The sequence below is a fragment of the Poeciliopsis prolifica genome, unplaced genomic scaffold, assembly GCF_027474105.1.
Source record: "Poeciliopsis prolifica strain line A6 unplaced genomic scaffold, Auburn_PproV2 SCAFFOLD046, whole genome shotgun sequence".
Classification (NCBI taxonomy): domain Eukaryota; kingdom Metazoa; phylum Chordata; class Actinopteri; order Cyprinodontiformes; family Poeciliidae; genus Poeciliopsis; species Poeciliopsis prolifica.
This window is the reverse complement of record NW_026562421.1, coordinates 3194797-3217451: the sequence shown is the minus strand read 5'-3', so window position 1 is coordinate 3217451 and position 22655 is coordinate 3194797. Positions and strand designations below refer to the sequence as shown.

The window sequence follows — 22655 nt, the reverse complement described above, 5'->3', positions numbered from 1 at the left end:
CTCCTGTCTTTGTTCATTTGTTCTTCCATAGCTTTTTTTCCCACATTATCTCAGCAATTAAGCTGGTGATTCTTTCATGTTATCAGAATTCTGGCAATAATGGACAAATTATGATTCAGAAAATTCAAGACACTTCTTTAGAATATATTATGATGTTCTGCTGTAGAAAGGCAGTTTAAATTGGAGGAATTACACCTGCAACAGCAAAGTAGAGCTTTTCTATGACTTATGGGAATCATCCTCTAAATGTATGCTTAACATCTTCATTTTAGTGGAAGAAAAAAATGAGAATTGCTGAAACTTTTTCCTCCATTAAAGGACAAAATTTGATTTCTTGCTTTCTGTGGGTTCACAGATATTTGAAGCGTCTTTGTTTGTGGAGGCGCTCTAGTTTGGGACAGGTGTAGATGATTCTGTCAATGACTATTTAGTGATGATATTTATTAGAAAAAGTCTATCGTAATTAAAAAAAGGTCTTACACTGTATTCCATAAATTTATTAGATTTAAAAAAAAAATTAATGTAACATATGAGTTAATCTGCTTATTGACAAAAGTTTCCAAACAGGAGAAATTCTGGTTGAATAACCCAAATAAAAGATTGTTATTGAGCTAATGTGTTTATTTATTCAATAATTTAGCAGCAAAGAAGATTTTAAGCTTAAACTTATTTTTTATTGATGTGGTTTTTCATTTATTCATTAATTAACTACAAACCCTGCAATTAAAATGATACAAAATTCAAATCGAGTCTCAGCACTAAGGAGAATAGATTAGAATAGAATGAAATGGAAAATGTTTGAAAAGCGGATAATTGTTTTGAACAGTTGAAATATTGTTTCTTCTTCAGAGTTGTCCACCTTTAAAACAGGATTGTTTTGTGAAAAGAAGTTGTTGCTGCATATGTAACCATGTTTCTCTTCCTTCATGTTCATGTCCTGCAGGTACTGAGTGCATTTTGGTTTTCAATGAACCAAAGGATCAGTGGGAACCTATTTTTGGCACCTGCGTCTTCCTCTTCTCCTTCCTCATCCCCATGGCCATCATCAGCATCTGCTACAGTCTGATGGTGAAACGCCTTCGAAATGTCCGCATCCTGTCTGGCTCCAAGGAAAAGGATCGCAACCTGCGGCGCATCACCAGGATGGTCCTGGTGGTGGTGGCGGCGTTCGTGGTCTGCTGGACGCCCATCCACATCCTGGTCCTGGCTCAGTCTCTGGGCTTCATTCTGAGGAGCATGTACGCCGTGGTCATGTTCCACTTCTGCATCGCTCTGGGCTACATCAACAGCGGCCTGAATCCTGTGCTCTACGCTTTTCTGGACGAAAACTTCAAGCGCTGCTTCCGTGAGTTCTGTCAGCCGTCTCCGTTCCGCCTGGACACCCAGCAGTCAGGCAGGATGAGGAGCATCGCCAGGGAGGTGGCAGCGGCCTACAGCTACAAGGGCGGGGACGGCGGGGGGCCCGGTGCGGGAACGGCGAATCCGGCATGACTAGGCGTGGAGCTTCCTCTGGTGGGGGTCGTCCCCACGCAGAGGGGAGAGACTCACGGGACAGGAAACTCCAACACAGAGCTCACTCAGATCACGGCTCTCTAGCGGCACGAGCCCTCCCGCCCCCCAACTCGCAGATTGGCGTGGGGCGGGGGGGAGGGAGACGAGGAAGACGGCTTTGAAAGGAAGAGGATTTAGGGAAGATGAAAACACAAACCAACAGCTTCGATGGGACAGCTGGCGGATGTTGCTGGTTTGAGGACAAAAAGCATTTCAAACAAACCTGAAGATGTTCTGCTTAACTTTGATCACAAAACCAGTGTAAGTATCTGAAGGTTTTGGTTTTTAGCTCAAACCCAAAGGAGCCTGCTGCTCCTCCACATAACTGCCAAACCTTCTGGTTCTAAACTCACATTTTGCTGAAGCGTTTGAACAGCAGCATTGGTAGCAGCTGCAGACACCAAATCTGTGAAACTATCCAGCGGTTTAGATCGTCTCCCTGTCACTGAGAACCACAGACTGAAGGCTGCTAAGGAAAAGTCTGGTCAATGTGTGAAACGGTGTTTTCATCACTACTGTGTGCCGCAGCCTTCCAGGTTCCTGTTTGGTCTGAAGTCCTTTCCATCGTCAGTGTTGGATGAAGGCCTGCAGAGCTGTGCTCGGGTCAGCAGGAGGCCGCTGCTGTGCAGGTCTTACTAAGACATGTTTACGTTTTGTCTGAGCTCTTATCACAGATTTATGACATCGAAGTCGACTCGAGGTTGGATTATTAATGTGTTTTCCAATGTATTGGGTTCATATTAGAACAAAGTGAGGCCACTCATTCTTAAACTGTTAGGTCACATGACTGCCGTTAGTCTTATAAACCAAATCTTTCAAGGTATTTAGAACAAAAAGCCTTAGGAATGTTGTTCTTTACCAAGTAGGAGAGTTTCTTTCTGTTTATGACAGCAGAGGATAGAAATGCTTCAGGTGAAGGTTGGGTGACCAGGTGCTGATCTCAGTGTGGACCTGCATAGAGTTTAGAAAACTCAAGTTCTGGATCCGATCCATTGAAGTGGACGAGATTTAGAGAAACAGCAACAATCTGAAAGATTCGATTTGCTAACGATCCCAAAAACCAGTTGATCCCCAAATGACCCTGAAAACATTTCAGCCACAAATATGAAGCTAAATATGAATAAATACCCTGCAGCTGCAAGTTGGAAAAAATGTAACTGTTTATTATTTTGTGTTTTCAATGTTAAAAACATAAATTTTGATATCTAACATTGCAAACATTGGTCACCCTGAGGCAGAACATAATCAACTAAAAGCAAAGATTGAGACTGAACTACAGATTTAGGGTTGGACCAAGGTTATAAATAGTTTTATATATTTATGTTATTATCCTCTATGAATCAGAATAACTGACTGTTTGAGATGATTTTGCTGGGTCAAGGGACTCAGATTATTACAGCGACAGCCTGGAGTTTTGCAAATCAGAGCTGCAATTGTGCAACAAACAAATTACATTGTATTCTGTTACCTGGATTTAAAAAAATGCTATTTTTGTGGGAATTTTATTTGACTAACCTGTTTTGTAAATTAGATGTAAGACTGGATTCAGAAATATGGCTATTTATTTGGAATCGGCATTAAATAGGAAAAGTCAGAATCTACAAAACCTTTAAGAAAATTATTTAAATTAGTTTTTAAGAACATTAAAAAATTTTATAGCTTACAGATATGTTTTTTTTATGATGTTTATCTTCAACTTTATGACTAGACAAGACAATTTTTTTCTTTATTTCACTGCCAGCATATCAAAAAAAGAAGTTACAGAAAGAGGATGCAGGAAAGGCCTGGATAAAGGAAACAAAGGCTCAGAAAATCCTGATTTAGATCTGTTCCCGATTCCCTCTGTGGCTGACGGGACGCCGAGGCGTTTAGACACACGAGGCGTTTGCATGACAGAGAAAATACAATCACAGATTTGTTGAAACTGATCAGTTCTGATGATCTGAGTTGCTTTATTTTTTATTCTTTTATTTTGAAGTGTAAAGCTGCTCAGGTCTGGGGTCGGGTTCTCGGAGTGTTCAATGTGAACCCAAATGCTGGAGCAGCATTGGGCATCATGAAGGGGTCGCAGGGTTCTGACCCCACATCAAGGGACAAAGGGGCTCTCTCTCTCTTTATCTATCTCTGTCTGTCTTTGTGGTGTAATAAAGTGGAAATAAGCCCTGAAACATTGATTTTAGAAGATATTCTCACAATTTTTGCAGAATGTTGTGACTGGATGTTATTTTCTTAACTTATATTTTTGGGAACCTGTGACATCATGCATCTATGGCAACAGGAAAGACACCCTGGACAGATTAGAAGCTGCATTTCCATTAATCATGAAATTGCACAAATCGTAGTTCTAAAAATTAATTTGCTTCTTGCATGGAAACACAGCAGTTTAGCAAAAACTCAAGAAAACAGATTTATTTAGCAAAACATCACATGAGCCACGTGATCAAAGTTGTGTGTCATTCGAACGTGTTGAATCCACAGATCTGTAAAATTAATTACAAAGTTCCCAAAACACTCCACATGTAGACAATAGGAAGTAACTTGACTCCTCTGATTGGCTAATAGATGATGAGCGCTGGCATCGTGACTGAATCATGAAAATATTTACTGTTTAAATCTGTCACAGCCATGATTTTAATGACTTATCATGTGAACAAGCTTATTCTTATTTGATATTGATCTTATTTCTTATTTAATAGAAATACAGCAATTGTGAATTTGTGTTTTTGCGACAAGATTTGCGCTCATCTGTAATGGAAACGCAGCTACTATTGCAGGAAAACACAAAGATAAAACAACCATGCATGCAAGACTTGAATGCTTACATGCATGTTCATTTGGGAACGATTTCTGTTTGCGTGGAAAAGCCACACAGAGAACATGCAGACTCTGCACAGAAAAGGCCATTCTGAGACTGGAACTAGCAACTTGCTTGCTAAAAAATTGCGGAGCCACCATGCTGTCTGAATAAAACACTTAATGTGAACATTACTTTCATTCCTGTGTTGCCTTTCCTCTTTGAAAGAAGTTTAGTTCAACTTTCTTACAGAGTTTGAAGAGATAGAGTCTAAATTTGTGAGAAACTTCCTGTGGGTCATTTCTGGATCTGTATTTGTAGTTTTGTTGACTTTTTTTTTTTTGACATTTCTAATTTGTGCCCCTTTGCTTACGTGGCTCTGTGTTTGAGGATCAACCCGGCAGGTGGAGGAAGACTGTTTCCTAATTTTCATCCTTTCTTTTCTTGCAGTTTTACTAAAGTAGTTAATGGTAGCTTTGAACTGTCTGAGCTTTAACTTGCTACATGTGCTTTGTACGTCTTAGGGCTGGTATCCCCTTTAAAATCTTTGTCACTTCATGTAAACTGTGAATTTCTGTAAGATGTCTATTTTTCTTTCCTTTTCCTTGACTCTCCTGTTGTCATTAGAATTAGAGGACTGCAAGCTGAGATATTTTCCTGTTGCACAGAGTAAGATTATGGAGCAATTTGGCTGTTTGTTAAAAAAAAAGAAAATGTTTCTGCTCTTTGCTGCAGACGATTACCTTTTATTTGATTCCATAAACGTACATTGCCTTAAATATAAAGTGAGGTCTGTTATTGAAGCTTGCTCTTTGGCTGGAAACAATTTGTTCTAGTATGTAATGGTGCTTTGCAGCTACTTTATAGCGGTCCTGACCCGTATTCATAAACCCTCAGAGAATAGCAGGAGACTGGTCCAAAAAGAAAGATTTCAGCTTCACTAAACTCTAATCTAAAGCACGTCCAAATTTTATTAACTAAAAACTTTATCCTCATACAGGAAAGCTGCAGAGTCGCCCTGTCATTGCCCTTTGTTGGTCACATACAATAAAATCAGCCTTTCTGTTGAGTGATCATTTAAGATATTAATATGAAGATCAATAAAAATTGATTTTTATGTAAGAACATTTCCAATTGTAAAACATGTTCTTGTTCTGCCTCCAGTTTTGTTAACATTGATTGTTTACAGTGAATATTTTAGATGCAGAAAGCTTTTGTTTTGGAAATTACGTTTGCTTTCAAATCATCAGGCCTGAAGAAACGTTTTCCACTGATCTGGGGTTCCACAGAGCTGAGGAGCAGGCAATATCCTACCCACGTTATAACGCTCTGTTAAGTAAGCTGTAAGTAAAACGTCTTAATAAAAAGGACCTTTGGCTGTAAAGCATTAAAATACAAGAAAAGAAAAACAAAATGCATACAGAGGAAATGTGAATATGAGTTTTCTTGCTAACCGTTAGTCAATGAAATCTCCAAAAGAAATGTAAAATACAAAAATGTGTTTTAGATTACAAAACATACTGTAGAAAAATGTTCTTTGATAATAAACAGCTTTTTTATTTAAATAAAAATTATATATCAAAGTAATTTTTAATCTTCTGAAAGTGAAAAAAATTAATTGACAATAAAGCAACAATTTCTGATCAGCTTCTTCCATTTTCCATTGATATCTTTTTAAGATGTATTGCTTTGTAGCTACAGGCTACTTTAAGAAGTGATAGAAAATCAATAATATTTGATTGGAAGTGTCTACTATTATAGTATACTATTATGCCTATAAAGCTGTCTGCTCACATTTGACTCAAACTGACCAAAGCTGGAGCGTCCAGGATGATAAAGTCTGTCTGTGGTGAGAGTTTTATGAATACCGGTCACCTGTTTAGACAACCTAGCCGATTGTTTAGGAAAACTAGTCGGAGTGTCAAGGTTACCGAGTCCCTCTTCATGAAGACGTGTCGCGTCGCCGCCGTGAGGCTTTTTGTGCTTAACTGTAACTGTTAAAAGTGAAGAAGCAGCGATATTTTCTAAAATTGTTCGGTGTGACTTCTTTGTAGCAGGTCAATCTGAGTCGGCAGAAACTCTCGTTTCCTGGCAGCGTCATTTTTCTGCCTCTGGACTCTGTATAGACATTTAAAAAGAACATTCTCGATGTAAAAGAACCACGACCTCATCATCACCCATATTTATGATATTTGGCTTGTTGTTCTCGATGTGAAACTGTCAGCGCTCTCACAGCCTCTGATTCTATATTGTTAGCTCTTTGCATCAGGAAGCAGGGAGCCGCTTTCGTTTGTTTACATCCTACAGACCACATGAATGTCAAAAGAAATCTTGTTTAAAATCTATTTCTAAAAAAATGTTGGTGTTATTATAATAATGAGTACCAAAAAAGAGCATTTCCTAAGTGTTTCTGTTGTGTTTTTTCTTATGCTCAGAAAGTGTCTGGTATCTATCAGTGTGTTTCTTGTGGACTGCATTCTGCTCAGTGCCCGAGTCGTGAATTCTCAAACATTGCAGAGAAAAAGTTTTCACACTCCCCAAACTTCCACGGATTTTGTTGCGTTAGTCAGAAATGTCAGCGGATTTTATTGTGAAGTTGAAGGAATGAATTTCTGACGTTTGGACAAATAAAAATCAAGGACAAAATTGCAGATTACAACTTTTGCAATGAAGGCTGAATGTTAACATTCTGCTATTTGTTGCATCTGAATATGTGCAGAATAAATGGGTCACAGCTTCCATTTCTTCTGAATCTCACGACTCTGGCACTGAGCCACATAAATTTACTTGTTGCTGTTTTCTGCACACAGCAGAAAGAACAACTGTGCTAGCTGGCTTGTTAAACACACAGTAAGAGTTTTTGCTGAAGCTTGAATTTAAATTGTATATTTTTTCTTCGCTTATGAAATGAATAAATAAGTAAACAAAGACAATAAGTTGGTGGTTAACAATTTTCTGGGATTCATTTACAACAGTAGTAATCAGCTTTAGTATCGCTGGGTCTGTGAAGGTGCAGCTTAGCACAGCATTTATTTTACTCTGCTGACTCCATTTTAATTCCTTATTTTGATTTTTAAGCTTAGGTCTCTATTCAGTTGATGTAAAATCTGTCACTGTGTGCAGAAGTCATTTAAACGTTCTTTCAAATGGAAAAAGAAAACAAAACCCCCATCTATTTTATTTATCAACTGCAATAAACCAACTTTAGGAGGCAAACAGGAAGTTTTGGATTATTTGCATTCCAATTGTTGAATCTCATGTTTTCTTTTCATCATTATTCTCCTTTAAGGCTGAAAATGATTTTAAAACTTTGCATGAAAAACTCAGAAAACCTTACAGACCTGGTTTCCATGAAAGAACCAACTAGAAAATAGCAAAGAAAAAAATCTATAATTCAAAGCCGGTGTTGGAGAAAGAAAAATAGAAGCTATCATTTTTCTGACATGTAAGTGCAGATTAGACGTTATGTCACTCTGTCCAATGAAACGCATCATCTTGATGCCTGTGAAGAAAAAACAAAAGACCATTTTCATCGTCTTGTAGGATGGATGGTAAATCTGGCAGTAAAATGACAGGAAGTTCTAAATATTTGAATGTGATGTCTTGCTATGAAGCGAGATTTTCTGAAGTCAGCAAAAATGAAAGAGCAGCAGAGTTAGAACAACCAATTGAATGGACTCAAGTTTATTTGTAAAGCAGATCCAGGTTGAACTTTTCATCTAAAAACTATAAAAGGAGCTTTTTAATGTTCAAACATAACGCAGAAAACAGAGAAGCAGTAAACAGTCTTAGTCCAGTTGATCAAATGCAAAATGAGTTTTTCACCTTGATTTAAAGGAAAGGAGCCTAAAAAGTGAATGTTGCTTTTCTATCTTTGGTTGTGGGGATGCAGAGCGGTCTGGAGGTTTCTGCAGATCAAAACATGCCTATAAAACTGTTTGCTCACATTTGACTCAACCCAATTTATTTGTGCAAGTATGAGAAATCCTAACTGAAGATAATATAGTTACTATGATAAATACCTAGCAGCCCCCCTTTAATGTACCTAAAGTTGGCACCAACATGATAAAAAACTGAATGAGTGAAGGGGACGCATCCGGTTCCTCGTTAAATCTGCAGGATTCATGATTCCTCTGCAGTTTGTCCTGGTCTGACTTCTGGTCTCCTGGTTCCTCCATTAGAGGTAATTAAGAGTTTTATGACTGTGACCATAAGGAAGTCAGTCAGAGTCCAACAGAAGTTCAAGAGGCCGAGCTCCTCCTGTTCTCACTCAGAAACAACCTTCTAATAACACGATGCTGCTTCTCTTCAAAGGGGCGTCCCTTTCCCCTGACGATAAGGAGTTTCAGTCCCTGCCAATCTTCAGCTGCTGAAAGAATAACATTACAGATAAGTGAAGGTAATAAATGGAGTCCTTGAAAGGGGTGAATTAGTGGATTGATGAGACTGAAAAGGGAAGGACTAAGATTACATATTTCCCAGCACAGACGATTTTCATCTGTAGCCTCTGCTGTATGTAGCCTGATATGTCTTTATATTCATACAACACATTTCATTTTGATGTGTGGCATCAAGAGAAAAGTTTCTTTGATGGTTCAAAGCATGAGTGCAGCGATGCAAGAAGGTACGAATAAATTAGAAGAAAAATGTCCTTTATTGTCCCACCGTTGGGAATTTCAAGTGAACCAGCAGGAAGTTACAGGTAAACAGACAGAAAAAGAGAAAGAGACGAAACAGGAAGGGCAAATTAAACAGTAGAAATAATGCAGCGCAATCATGAAAAACTAGAGGACTATTTGAAAAGAGGGACAATGGATGCATATTTGTTCATAAAAAGCCATAAACTATTTACATAAAATAAAAATAAATATTGTGCAAATATCATCTGGGGTGTAAAAACTTCTAACATCCAACAGCTAAAAACATAATTTAAAGAAAATGTGCAAATAAAATACGAGAATGAACAAACTAGGAGCTATAAGTACAAGCAATAAACTGAAGAAGCAAGAAAAATTATTTAAAAACACATAATCAGCAGAAGTTAACATTTTAAACAACATTCACATTTAAAGTGTAACATTTTAAAACCTACAAAACTGCTGTTTCTACATGACTTCAACCAGGTTTGCAAGAAAAATCAGTTTTCTCAGAAATTGGTGTTTTTTAAATCTTTTTTTTTTGTCCTTCTGATGAATTCTTCCCGATTTTCTCGTTTCTTGAATCTTCCTTCCTTGACGAGAAAGCAGAATCTTTCTGCATGTGGACTCATTTGCAGGAAAATGAGTCCACATGCATCCATATGTCTGCATATTTGCAATAAGCATCAGTGTGTTTACTGTTGAGACTAACAGCAGCACTGAAGAAGAAACAGAAAAAAAAAACACCATCTGTGAATCAGGTGCTAAATAAATTAACGGTTTGTTTAGATAAAGAATACAAATAGTTATGGACATGAATCTAGAATATAAATGGAAAAGCATTTTATCTAATTAGGCATTTCTATGCTTGGTGCAGAGCAGCAAAGTATTTCCGATGGGATCCTTGGTGGGTGTGGAAATCTCCCAGCCTGCATCAGTGGGATGCCTTCCCTACTTCTGCTGCCTTCAGGCTGGAAGCAAAGATCAGCAAATTTATGACAGTGTTCCAACTTTTACAACCCGAGGCTGAAAACAGCATCCAAACGCTTAGCAATTCCACCCTTTGTTAATTAGAGTGCTCCAGTTCTTCACCCTTCTCAACAATAAAACTTGCTAAGAAAAAGCATTTTGCTTCTTTTCTCATTTTATCAGCTGCTCTGTTTGTGCTTTGCAAGTGTTTCAGATTGGGAAGTGTGAATACATATGGCTCTGGGTTGCACTAATTGAACCTATCTGCACTAGTGTATCATTACTGTCATCTGATTTGTGAATGAGATGCGGAAAACATAAATATGTGGATAAAACGTCGCATTGGACAGTTAGAAAGAGCCTGTTATTTTGTGTCTTTTCATTAAGGAATAAAATCAAACAAGCTTTTTATTGAATCACAGGAGAGTAGACATCTGATCACAGCATTAAACACACATCGTGCTGCACATATGCTGCAGGACGGGTTAGACGACAGTGGAAGAAAAGGAGGGCGCTTGACCTCAAAGAGCAAATACTGGAACATCTTGCATGCGGATAATACCTGACAGGGAGCCACATGATTCATTGGGTTTACTTATGTAAAAGGAAGAGCGGAGCAGCAACGTATGGAATGTCAGTTCATATCACTGAATTCTGAAAATCAAGGTTCCTCGTGTTGCGAGTTCAGTTTGCAGAGAGAGAGGAGGAGAGAGGGCAGTTTGACCAAAGCAGACGAAGGCGTCTGTTGATCGATGGGACGCTGACAGAAGGAGGAAATAGAAAAATGCATTCCTCCCTGCCTCAAAGAAACATTCACAGAGCCATTGCTTTGTTAGATTAATTAAAAGCTCATTACACATGGGCCGGTCTAACATAAAAGAACGGCTCTAACCATAAATGACATCATTATCATCAGATTAGAGGAGCTTTATGCGGCCTATGCACTTAAAAGTGTCAAATGCAGAAAATGAATTGGATCAGTATGAAAGCTGATCTGCCAGAAGCAAGAACAAAGCTTTCAGCAGTTTTTGCTGAACAAACTGTTTTGCTCCATTTTTCCTGAGCGCAGACAAAGTGTGTCCCTCCCAGCTGATAACTAAAGTGACTTTTATGGTGTTGAACCACAAAGTGCTTATCATCTCTATCCTGCAGTGACCAGCAAAAATATTATTACCTCCTGAAGATGTTCACATTGAACACATTATGACCACAAATTCCAACATGGCATGTTGTTAGGAATCCACAGTGCTGGACTGTATGATTAGGAAGTGGAAGAAAAGCAATTTGTGACGAACCGACTGGGAAAGAAGAGCATTAATCAGACAAATAGCCAATGATTCGAGAAGCTTGATATTTTAAATTCCTCAAGGTAAGTTATGTGTTTCTGTTTGTCTCACTGCGTTCCAGCTGGATGATTATTTGTGTTGCTCGACGCTCTGACTTCTGCGATGAGCTTTTCACAGATCAGCAAGAAACAGCATGAAACTGCAGAGGAAGAAAGAAGGAAATACTACAAATATATATTCATAAAAAAGTCTTTCCAGTGTCTACTTATGTTTAAATTTAAGTTTGCTTTTTACCTTTTGAAAGTTAAAGTGAAATGTTTAATTACTTATTTTATTTTATTCTTTAAATTAATTTTAAAAAAAATCACAGTTTTTACTAGCACTTTAACTTTTGTATATTTCTTTTACTAGCTTAAAATCTACTACAGAACAAGACAATTTTATTTATTCGACTATTTGACTGATTGTCAGAATAATCGATAGCTCACTCTAATGGTGTATTCAAATGTCCTAGTCAAAGCTTGGTCCTGAATCCAAGTGTTATTCTGATATTAAAGTTGATGCCTTTGCATCATTAATAAGGCTGAAATTACACAATACTGGTATTTGACTTACAAGTGAAAGCTTAAATTTATTCTAAGAAGAAATTTCAATCTCTATTTGGATGAATATTTATATAACAGGATACATAAACATGGTATGTGAACAGAAATCTAAAGTCAGAGGCAAATTTATGAATATAATTTACATGAAGACGTCGGTTTGATAAGTCGCTGTGTGTTGCATCTAAACTCAGCATTTATTGCGGTTTAATTTTTCCAGCGCCCGTGATTTCACGTTGAAGAAGCAGCCATGTTGGCATTTTTAAACCTGAGCCCATGTGCAGGTTGTGTTTCCAATTTGCGAGGAGTGTGTTGGTCAAATTAAGTTGTGTTGATGACTTCCTGCTGCAAATTAGAAGCAAACATTTGACAACCCATTTAACTTGAGTGCATCAAGTACGGGGAGAAATTAAAGGTTTTTATTGTCAGAGAAAGAAACAGGGGGAAAATCTGCATTTGGATTTGCGGTTCTGGAGTTTAGAACTGAAGGAGCAACCAGGTCCATGACTCACAGTGACTGAAAAATGTCAGAAAATCACTTTTATATTTGTTAAACTAAAGTTGCTTTCTTGACAGATGATCGTATCATTTGAAAGATGTTGGAAAACTGATTTCTGATAAAACATCACTACTGTAATTTGCTGCTTTGGTCGTGAAAGTCTGAATATTTTGTGTGATTAAAATTGATCACATCCATGAAGGTTGCCGTGCCGACTGATTGCGTCTCTTTCAAATTATGAGCCATTTGTTAGAAATCACACTTTACCTTGGTTCTTCCTCCATCTGTTTTACCTCCTCCCTCCATTTGGAGCCTTTTCTCCGTTTCTATCCTTGGTTACTAAATAGCAGAAAACACGGTTGTGTCCTGTTTGGACTTGATTTAAGTCCTTTTTCATTTACAAGCAGAAAGTCCTTGGATCTATTCATCAGCCTCTGTATTTTTATTTTTCTGGCTCCAGTCTTATTCAGTCTCCTTTTATTCCCTCAGATTTAATAAAACATGCTCTGTCCTCAACCTCCTCCTCTGCACATTGCATCTGAACTTTTCTCTAAACTTTCAATGTCAATTTTATTCTATTTCTGTTCTGATCCACCACTCTTCCCACCTATAGTGATCAGGTATCTGCAGAAGGTTAATACCCGCCCCCGTCTCGATGTCCTGCATCCTTCAGCCATTTGTCGTTCTCTTGGAAAGAGTCACATGGTTTTATTTATTCAGCAGTTTATTGTCGGTCGAGCCAATCGTCCTCATGTACAAAGAATCTTTGAATTTTTCATGGGAAAATAAAAATCCCACTCATAGTCAATTCAAACACTTCACAATATATGGAGAGCCATTTCACCCAAAATGAAATAAATCAATATATGGAGAGAAATTCATAACTTAAAAAAAACATAATTTAAAAACAGGAGCTTCAGACAAAAGTCCTCTTGTGCAGGTAAAGGTTCTGAGGGACAGGTGAACTAAAAAAATTAATTTCCCAAGTTGTTTTTTTACACGTTAAAGTCGAGATCATTTGTCTGTTGAAGTAGCAAACCTACTTGAGGCTCATAGACAAAATTAGAAAATTTGAAAATAGCTTAGAAACCGACTTTCTCCCTCCTGACGGTTTTGTTGAGTTGATCAAACCATCAAGTTGAATTTGACTAATTTAACTCGAAGCAAACAGAAGTGAACGACCAAAATGAAAGTTGGATTTTGCGTATCACTGAATCGCTTCTGTCGTCTCTCAGATTCTGTTTTCTTCATCGATTCTTTTCCTCTGCATGTCCAAAGTGTTACCTGAAAACGCAGAACATGGCAGTTAAACAGCTGTACAAATGTTTTCTCGTGTTTCGATAGCAACAGTTTCTGCATCAACAGGCGGCGCTGCAGTCAAGTCAGGACGCTTCTGGTTCGTGTTTGATTCACTCTTAAATTGCTTTGACCAGCTATCAAAGGTTTTACAGTAACATTTTATTATTTTTCTTCAGGGAATTGGTGAACTTTGATTTTTACATACATACATACACAAGTGTGAAGCGTCACATGAATGGACGGATTAAACTGAAGCACTTTATTTTTTAAAAACTGTTCAGTTACACAAACTACTCATTTGAAACCATTTTCATCAGGAAGGACGTTGGAGAGCTGATTGGGGTTTAAAACCAGGTTCACTCCTCGAAGAATTGTCTCTGCAGAGTTTGAGCCTTAAACCTTTAATCTGCGTGGAGGCGGCGGAGGCCGGCACGGTGCGTTCATCACCTCAGGGTCAGAGGTTATCCTACTTATTAACCTCAACTCAAGGTCATTACCAGCACAATTACTACCGCTCCATTGTGTGAGGTCTCTTCTTGTTTCAAAAAGACAAAGGTCAAACGTAATCACATCAGCTATTTCTGCCTGGCAGTGGAGAATTTTGTCAAGTACGACACAAACTGCACTTTGTTCAGCTTAAATATAAAAAATCCATTTTAGAGGCCGATATGTCAAATGTTTTAACTCTTCCCAGGGTTTTTGGTTGCAGCTTCGGCAGCACTATTCTCTTCACTGAGCTTTATTAGATCATAGTTTACTTTATAACTCTGTCACTTAAGCAGAAATGGACTCTGCTGGCAGAAAGGCTGTTTGTGATAGGCAGCTCTGCATTATTAGGAAGATTAAAGCAGGGCGAATGTAGCTCTATAACAATCACATTTGACATTTTATACATATTTACATATTTATAGTTCCCCCACAAAACACTCCGCCTTCTATAGAAATACTATATTCTAAGTTACTACACTGAAATGATAAAAAATGTTCTGTCTCTCATTCAGTTTTTCTGATTAATCTGCAATGTATAGATGAAACCATAAGTTTACATACTCTGAATAAAATCTATTTTCCTCACTAGCTGCATTTCCAGAGACTATAACATTGAGCCAATTGAAATAAGGAAAATCAATTTGCTTAGTAGTAACACACCAATCATCTTGGCTTTCCTACGTTGTTTAAAGAGACAGAAAACACGTTTCATCTAAATGTCTGAATTTGTAAAAAGTTACAAAAAAATCTCTAAAAAAATGGAAATTCTGGAAATTCGCCCCAAATAAGACAAGAGTATAATGACTTGCGTTTTACTTGGGAAGAAAATTCACTTTTCTCTGAAAGTTTGCAGTTTGTCAAACTTTTCACGAGTTTGACCTCAAGTTTGTTAACGTCGTCAACAAACAGTCACTTTTTAATGTGTGAAAACCAAATCACAAATGTTCAATTTTAGAGTCTTTTGGTATAAAACCTGAAATCTGAGCAATCGAAGCTTAAACATTTCCTGCTCTCAACCGAGGGACATGAGTGCAAATGCGTCGTACATCTTGACGCAGTTAAAAGATTTGCTGAATAGTTTTACAGATTGTTGGGACTCTAGGAGAGAGCAGATCATTTAGTTTCCTCGGTGAGAGCTGTGGTGAAGGAGAATACCTGCTGACCTTTTTCAAGATGACATTTCTGTTTCCTGGTGATTATGCGTTGTGTTTTGTGTGCCAGTGTGTGCATCCAGTATGGACTTAGACAGAGGTTGTTTTCATTGTCAGTAATAGCCCTGAAAGAGTCACAGCATGAGCTTTTCTTTCATACAAACACCAACTGAAGTCATGAGGCTTTTTCAATATCTTGTATTTTCAGACTTCTGTGGCCTTCAATAGCACATTTCAAGATAAAATGCTGTTTTAAAGATTGAAAAATAAAAATCTTACGTTTAGCAGAGATTCAAGCTGCAATCAGTTCTTCAGAGAACCACCATGTGTCACCGTTTTCAAAAGTTTCAATAAATTTTGTTTTGGGTTGAAATATCACACATGAAATATAAAAAATATCATGAAGTTGTTGTTTTAAATGATAAAATGTTAAACATTTTATCATACAGTGAGAATATACAACACACTGTCTGTCAGTGATCATTGTTCTCACTTTGTTTCTGACATGAATCTGCACTTGCTGCTCTTTCCGCCGCTACAACCCATGGCATGTTCACTGACCTTTGCAGAAGTCGTGTTTGTGAGTGGTGCTTCTTGTCGGACAAACTGACAACAATTTTGCCTGAAGTGGAACGCTGATACGCTCAGAGCCTCTTCACCAGCACTGATGATGCTGGAAAAATGCTGCACATGTTCCACATGTGTCTATAATATTCCAAATATGTTGTGGCTCGCTTCTGCTTACATTTTTACATTGTTGCATCACCGCGGATGTTTTTTTTTTTGTAGTCTTGGTGAGACATTTTAATGGATTTAAATGCACAAAACCCCAGTTTTTTGCTGTCATTCTACAGAAAGACATTCATTTAATAGAACTTGGAATAAAGTTGTAACATAAAACGTTGAAAAAGCACTGTGAATACTTTTCAGATCTAGAAATAGACCCTGTCCTGATCAAATTACAATGTAAAACTGCCTGCAAGCAAAATGAACAGCTGGAGTCCCAGTATAGATCTCTGAGGAATCCCCCAAATCTCTACAAATGCACTCCTGTTCTTCTTCTATGAAAGAGAGAAACCTTTAATCTGAAAAGCCTGCCTGAGTCATGAAAACAAGAAGTTGTTATCCGCATTATTGAAACGCGACAGAAACTAAAGAATCACAAAAACAGCTGAATTCTTTCAAGCAACAGATTAAAGACATTTAAGAAATATTGCGTGCTTTCAAATCAAGCCGTTTTTCTTTTTTTTTTTTGCACATACAGTATCTGAAGACTTGATATAAAACATATTTCTGTGAATCTTTAAAACTAAACTTAACGTGTAAGAGAAGAGCTGGGTCAATGTTCTTTTTTATTTTCATCAGCAGTTACACAACATTTTTCAAAGCACCTTGAGAACATTTGGACCAACTGTGTTAAAAACAAATATAAAAGGTTTTCAGGTGAGACTTGAGGGCTGAGATTGAAGTATTGTCTGCTGAAGGACAGCTGAGGGCAACCAGAGGCCCGCCTCAGAGGGAGCAGAACTGCTAAAACTATTTTAAAATGGTCTTTAGATCAAACATCTATATGTTTATATTTTTAGCGACGTGCACAGACGTTTTGCGGGCCATATGCTCAAAGGCAATGACAGGACAGGCAGCAGAATCCGCCATCATTTTCTTAATCTTACTGCCAACTTCATTTACTCATGTGAAAATAAAAGTCTGTTTATTGGCATTTTTTGAAAATGTCAAAAATATGTTTTGTTTGCAAAGAAAAATGTTCAGCAAAACTCCTTAACATGCATGAAGCTGCTGAAAAATATTGTAACATAAAGATCATTTTTCACAATGTTAATAATCACTTTGTGTGATTCTCCTTCACAGAGGAAGATCACATAAAAACACAAAATAAACAATTACTTATATTTTATATATTTACTCCTGTTTGGCCACTTGTGTTTTTCCAACTTGATGAAGGATTTTAGTAGTTGTATATAATTGTGTTGTAGTTTCTTTTATGCTGTATTTATTTTGCTTGTATTTTTGATTGTTTTAACCTTGTTCTGTATTTTCTTTTGTTCATTTTCAGCGAGACAAAATTTCCATTTGACGACAGAAAACAGATGAAAAAAAGCTAATTTTAACGTTAGTAATCAATACATTAAATTAAATGTTGAACGTTTCATCCCCAATTAAAAGGTTCGTACTCTTCTCCTAGTATTATGACTAATTGTCCATTGTGTTAAAATATTTTCCATTTATTTTTCCATCTAAATCCATGGTTTTATCTACCAGAGTGCTGAAAACTCACATGGAAAATGAATTAAATATGTTAAATATATTGTTTTCATAATACAGACGTGTCCATGGTGCTCAGTTTGCTCACACATTTATTAAAAACCCGTTCCCATCGAAACTGTGAGTACTTTGTGAGACAAAATACAAAAGAAAGAGGAGAAAAGGTGTTTGATTTGAGCCACAGAATTAGAATTAGTCAAACAAAATGAAAGGTTTTGTTTTTATGCATGCTTTCTACTGCTGGATACATAACATGACTGAAAATGTGAAGCTAAAACAGTGGATTTTATTTTGTACTCAGCCTGGATCGGTAGCCATGGCAGAGACATTCATTCATTTAGTTGGTTCAGTTTAGATATTTCCCTTGAGGCTCAGATTGTTTGGCTTCTCTCCTTTGATCAATTAAACCGGGGCTCTTATACACCCACATTACACATCGACTTCTTATTGATTGTCAGGGTACAGTGAGATCCCAGCAACAAACCTCATTTGTGATAACAGAGTGCTGATAAGTGAGCACTGGCTGAGCAGTAAACAGAGAGAAGAAGAGTAATGAGAGGGACAGAAGAGGAGACCACAGCTGTAGCTCACCAGCCTCCTCTCAGGGTGAAGAAATGCCTTAATTAGGATGTGAGCCCCCCGCATACCCTCGCTGCTGTCTGTCAGCTACTTTCCAGACAGTAACCGTGTCTGTATCTTACATCTCTCCCAGGGCTGCCAACAAGATATTTTTAAATGGGACTTTAAAACCTTAAGGTGCAGCAATAACCCATGTGTCAAGTCACTGTGTGTAACAATGCATCCAGCATTCTTTAGATACAGTGAGAAACTGGGTCTTATATTGGTTATAGATATATATTTATGTTCTTGTCTTCATGTTCAGTAGGTCCAACAAATAATCTGACTGTCTTGAACTGTGCAGCCCAATAACTACTTCCAGGTATATTCACACCTGAACTCATTTTCAGTTCGTCACTTGTTCACCTCCTCGCCTGCGGGGGTGCTGCACCAAGAACCACTGAAGGAAACAACATGAAAACCTCTGTGAATAAAAATGGAGTGGCATCGGTTTTTAGCGGTTGTCGGATCTCTCTTCTGCAGTAGATGGATATGTTAATGCTTCAAAGCAGGAAGTGGACTAAAACACTGAGCATTCTGGGTAAATAGTCTGAGTCTAGTGTCAGCGGAAGAAATGACTCATGATTTTACCAAAGACGAAAGACAAATTATACAACCACTAAACTCCGACTCTACTCCATTTTTGTTCATATTTAGTGAAGAAATGATTGTTTTCATGTTTTCTTTGCAGGTTTTGTGTCATTTCCTTCATTGGTTCTTTGTGCAGCGCCCCCACAGGCGACTGGGTGAACAGCTTTGTCAAAGGGTGAGAGCTTTAAAATGCAACAAATGTTGAAATGTTGGTCCTGAACTGAATCACGTCTACTGGATTTAAACAGAAAATAAGAGTCTGTTGTCACACACCTCGCTGACTAAAGAAGTAGCCAGACAAACATACATCATCCCAGAATGAGTTTGTTTGAAATACACCCTGTTAGTCCTGCAGATGGATGGTTGTCGTCGTCGTTAAACGATTGTTACATCTCTGACAAAACTGGGTTGTTGAAAATCTTTTGAAAGTTCAGAATTGACAAAGTTTAATCATTATGCGCTTCAAGCCTGTCTCTGATGAGCTCATAACCAATTTTGCCCATCAGCATCAGACAAAACACAGCCGTCATCACAGCATAATATGTGAACAAAGTTCTCATGGATTCTGGGAAGTTCGAATGGGCCCAGTCGATCTGGTCTTTCCCCAGATGCACATACACCAGCAGACGGATCTGAGCTGCCCGACGGCCCTGCAGCCAGCAGTAGTAGACTCCTGAAGGATGGAAACGGTTAAAAAGTTATAAATTATGACACTCATATGTGGCAGAAATGCTTAATATTTCGTGTGAATTTTAAAATGATTAGAATTTAAAAGTGATTTCTACTTTGAAATCAAAAGTAAAATTACCAGTGCACTAGTCCTGACCACAAATAGAAATTCTTCCTTCTTAATTCATTGTTTTATTCTGCTATAAATAACATATAGTTTAATCTGTTTCCTCTCTTTGATATCTGTGTTTAAATGAACTGGACTCAACCATCCAGCTATGAGAAAGCAAAATAAATAGACCTCTACTCAGCTGGTTTAAAGTTGACCTACCCTATAGCTCTTTTAGGTTGCATTCACATCAGTTCTGCTTAGTTCACTTTAATTAAACTCGAGTTTGTTTCTCTAGAAGGTTCGGTTTTATGTGTAATCGAACTCTGATGAGGAACAAAAACCAAACTCTTGAACAAATGTTCGGTTAAAATGAACTCTGGTGCGATTTGAATGAATTCGTGAACGTCAAGTGGAGCGGAGACGGCTCCAAAAGCAGGAAGTGGACTATAGCACAGGGCATTCTGGGTAAATAAATCAAACAATGTGCAAGTCTAGCGCTAACAGGAGAAATGGGTGATGGCATTTTACCAAAGACAAAAGAGAAATCCTTCAACTCTAAAGTCTGATGCCACGCCATTGTTGTCCACATTTGATGCAATCAGTGTCTTTTTGGGGGTTTCCTCATGTTTTTTTCAGTGTTTCTTGCTTCAGCACCCCCTACAGGCGAGGGAGGAACAGGTAACCCGAAGGGTTTGGGTTGTTCGACACAGCGCAGTGAGAAAGAGAATCACTGCAGCCGAAAATCCAACAACCGTTTCAATTTTGGTCCTGAACCGAAATGAGTCCACCAGACTATCGGTTTCATTTTAATGATAAAATGAAAAGGTTGCCTATAAAACTAACTGAGGTTGCACCAGGAGAGACCTGAGCGTCAACAGGAGTACCTGAGTCTTGGGTCTTTGCAGGATCGAATACCAAATGATGGCCAGTATCTACTTTTATCCTTGGATAAAAAACAGACGATGCATTCACAGATCTGTAGATCGGTTTAGAGCCCTGATCCCAGGCCACCACCATGTTGGGTCGGGCTCCAGGGCAACCCAGGGTGAACACACTGTCTGCTGGGTGGCTCAGGTAGAACACAGGTACTGGTACCGGGCCAGATGCAGAACTGTGAGACAGAAACAGAATATAAAATTTATATCAATGTATTCATTGTCATAATGGGAAAAAATAATAGTAGTTATTGTGATGAAGATAGAGTCTAATTGACAGTGTTTGAAAAAAATGAAATTGTTTTCACTTTTTTAGGTCTCAATGTAAAACTACAATGTTTATTGCTGCACAAAAATATGGCATCCACTTTCTTTATAAACTTCACCAATAAACTAAACCCAACATTGTTTGTTTATCTGAATTATTCCTCAGGCAGCTTGTTGCCTAAAACTATTTCTGATTTTCAGAATTACATCCTTACCTGTACCCAAGAAACTCCATCAAAGCGATCAGCTTTGAGGGTGGAGGAGGTTCAGGTGGGCATGTAACGTTGCAGCTTCTGATTTCTATCTTCGGCCCCTGATTTATGTGGCTGAATGACTCTGGGACTCCTTCTGAGCCACAGGAAGCCACTGTCTGATTGGTCACTCTGTAGCGCACATGCAGGAAACGGGAGTGAACGTAGCAGAGTCCGACTCGGACCTGCTCACCTGGAACGCCACAGCGGTCGCACACTGACCAGGGCCGGAAGCTGATGAAAACCTTGTACATCGGGTGGGAAGAGACGACGAAACTGCTTCTATGTCTCCTCTTTCTACGTTCTGAGACCCTGAAGGCATTAAATCAGTTATCATTGGTTATTACAGTGTCGTAACAAAGTTTACAAGTCTGTCTCCTAACCTGGGAGGGAAACTGAGCGTTGAAGCTTCCTGAATGTCCAGGTCATAACCATAGAAGAAGTCTTTATGCGCGGAGCCGCAGATGTAGAGGCCAGAGTCTTCGGGTCCCGCTCTGAATATCAGCAAACTGAACATCCGGATGGAGAATCGACTCCGCAGGTCACTGCTGTGAAGGACCTGACTCGTGTCCAGCAGCTTGTTGCCATGGTTGTCTGTCAGGGCTCTGGTCTCATCAAAGCTGCTCCAGTGTTTTCTGAAGAACCAGACAACTGATTGGACCTGAAACAAAAACAATGAGGAGAATGATGAGAGAACGTAGCCTCTTGATAAAAGATGTTGTTCAGCTGAACCTACTGGAGCTGAACATTTTACTCTCTCATTGGTTCAGCCTCCAAAACCATTTCCATGCAAAGTTGAATCAGGTTTTATTCTGTTTCCAGAAAGAAAAAATGGAAAATTTAATTATTACAAAAAACCCTTTCAGTTAGCAACCATGTTCATCCATTAAATGACGTCACAAAAACTGTAAATGACTTATTGCCTCGTTGTTTTCATGACATAATTTTGAACACAGGATGAATTGTAACTACTACACAAAACTCAAACAGCGGTCAAAGCTAACATAAGACGGTGAAAACTGATATTTTTAATAAAAAGATGTTTCTCTGTTGTACGGCCTAAAAAACTGAACACCAGACAAAAATTACATTTATTGTTACAAATAATAAAATCAATGCAAACTTCTGACTGGACCAGTAAATGTGACTTGAGTTTGGGTTACCTCCTCTGGTTTGCAGAGGCATGGCAGCTCCACGGTTGCTCCGCTTATGAAAGCAGCATTTGTGAAGGTCAGGAAAGCAGGACAGGCTGTGCTGGAAAACACATCCTTTTTCTCCTCCGGAGCCTCAAAGCCCCAGACCACCGAGCGCAGAAAGACTCCAACCAAACATGTCAAAATCACAGAAAATAGCATCAGATCTTTATGATTTTTTGAAAATAACTCAGCAGACTTTCCAGGTGAGTTACAGAATGAATCACCAATTCAAATTTTGGGCTGCCAACAAACGCATATTTGAATCAAAACATATACAAGTAGCTCTTGTAGCTCTGATACAAGGCTGACTTTAAAAAATACTTTCCCTTCAAAAAATTCTGCAGTTTCCTTTTTTTTTCTAACAAATGTGTTCAATTTAGATTGCTATGAAATTTGATCATGCTTTTTTTCTGACATAATCCTGATCACTCATTTTTATGGAAACAAAACAAACCA

At 38.2% G+C, this 22655-nt stretch overlaps 2 protein-coding genes across 2 annotated transcripts in view; one reads left to right on the top strand and one right to left on the bottom strand.

The window, feature by feature from the left end:
• oprl1 (opiate receptor-like 1) overlaps nucleotides 1-7500 on the top strand; it is a 70355-nt gene extending 62855 nt beyond the window's left edge. The window contains exon 6 of the mRNA XM_055056931.1: nucleotides 944-7500. Within this exon, the coding sequence (XP_054912906.1) occupies nucleotides 944-1491 (548 nt within the window). The 3' untranslated portion in view covers nucleotides 1492-7500. The remainder of the gene's footprint in view (nucleotides 1-943) is intronic.
• Nucleotides 7501-19203: 11703 nt separating this feature from the next.
• Nucleotides 19204-22431, bottom strand: LOC129377164 (Ig-like V-type domain-containing protein FAM187A). The gene is made up of 5 exons (XM_055056929.1): nucleotides 22167-22431; nucleotides 21387-21664; nucleotides 20968-21315; nucleotides 20435-20661; nucleotides 19204-19442 (listed from the first exon to the last, which is right to left on the bottom strand). The coding sequence occupies exons 1-5, from the start codon at nucleotides 22356-22358 to the stop codon at nucleotides 19216-19218; spliced, it is 1272 nt and encodes a 423-aa protein (XP_054912904.1). The 5' UTR covers nucleotides 22359-22431; the 3' UTR covers nucleotides 19204-19215.
• Nucleotides 22432-22655: the final 224 nt, after the last annotated feature.

Bases quoted from the DNA above. Each gene is read 5' to 3' on its own strand.
- LOC129377164 (XM_055056929.1), bottom strand. From the start codon at position 22,358: ATGCTATTTTCTGTGATTTTGACATGTTTGGTTGGAGTCTTTCTGCGC. The intron at 21,665-22,166 runs GTAACCCAAACT...TTTTTGTTTCAG, and splicing joins GCCTCTGCAAACCAGAGGAG to GTCCAATCAGTTGTCTGGTT. The intron at 20,662-20,967 runs GTAAGGATGTAA...TCTGTCTCACAG, and splicing joins ATGGAGTTTCTTGGGTACAG to TTCTGCATCTGGCCCGGTAC.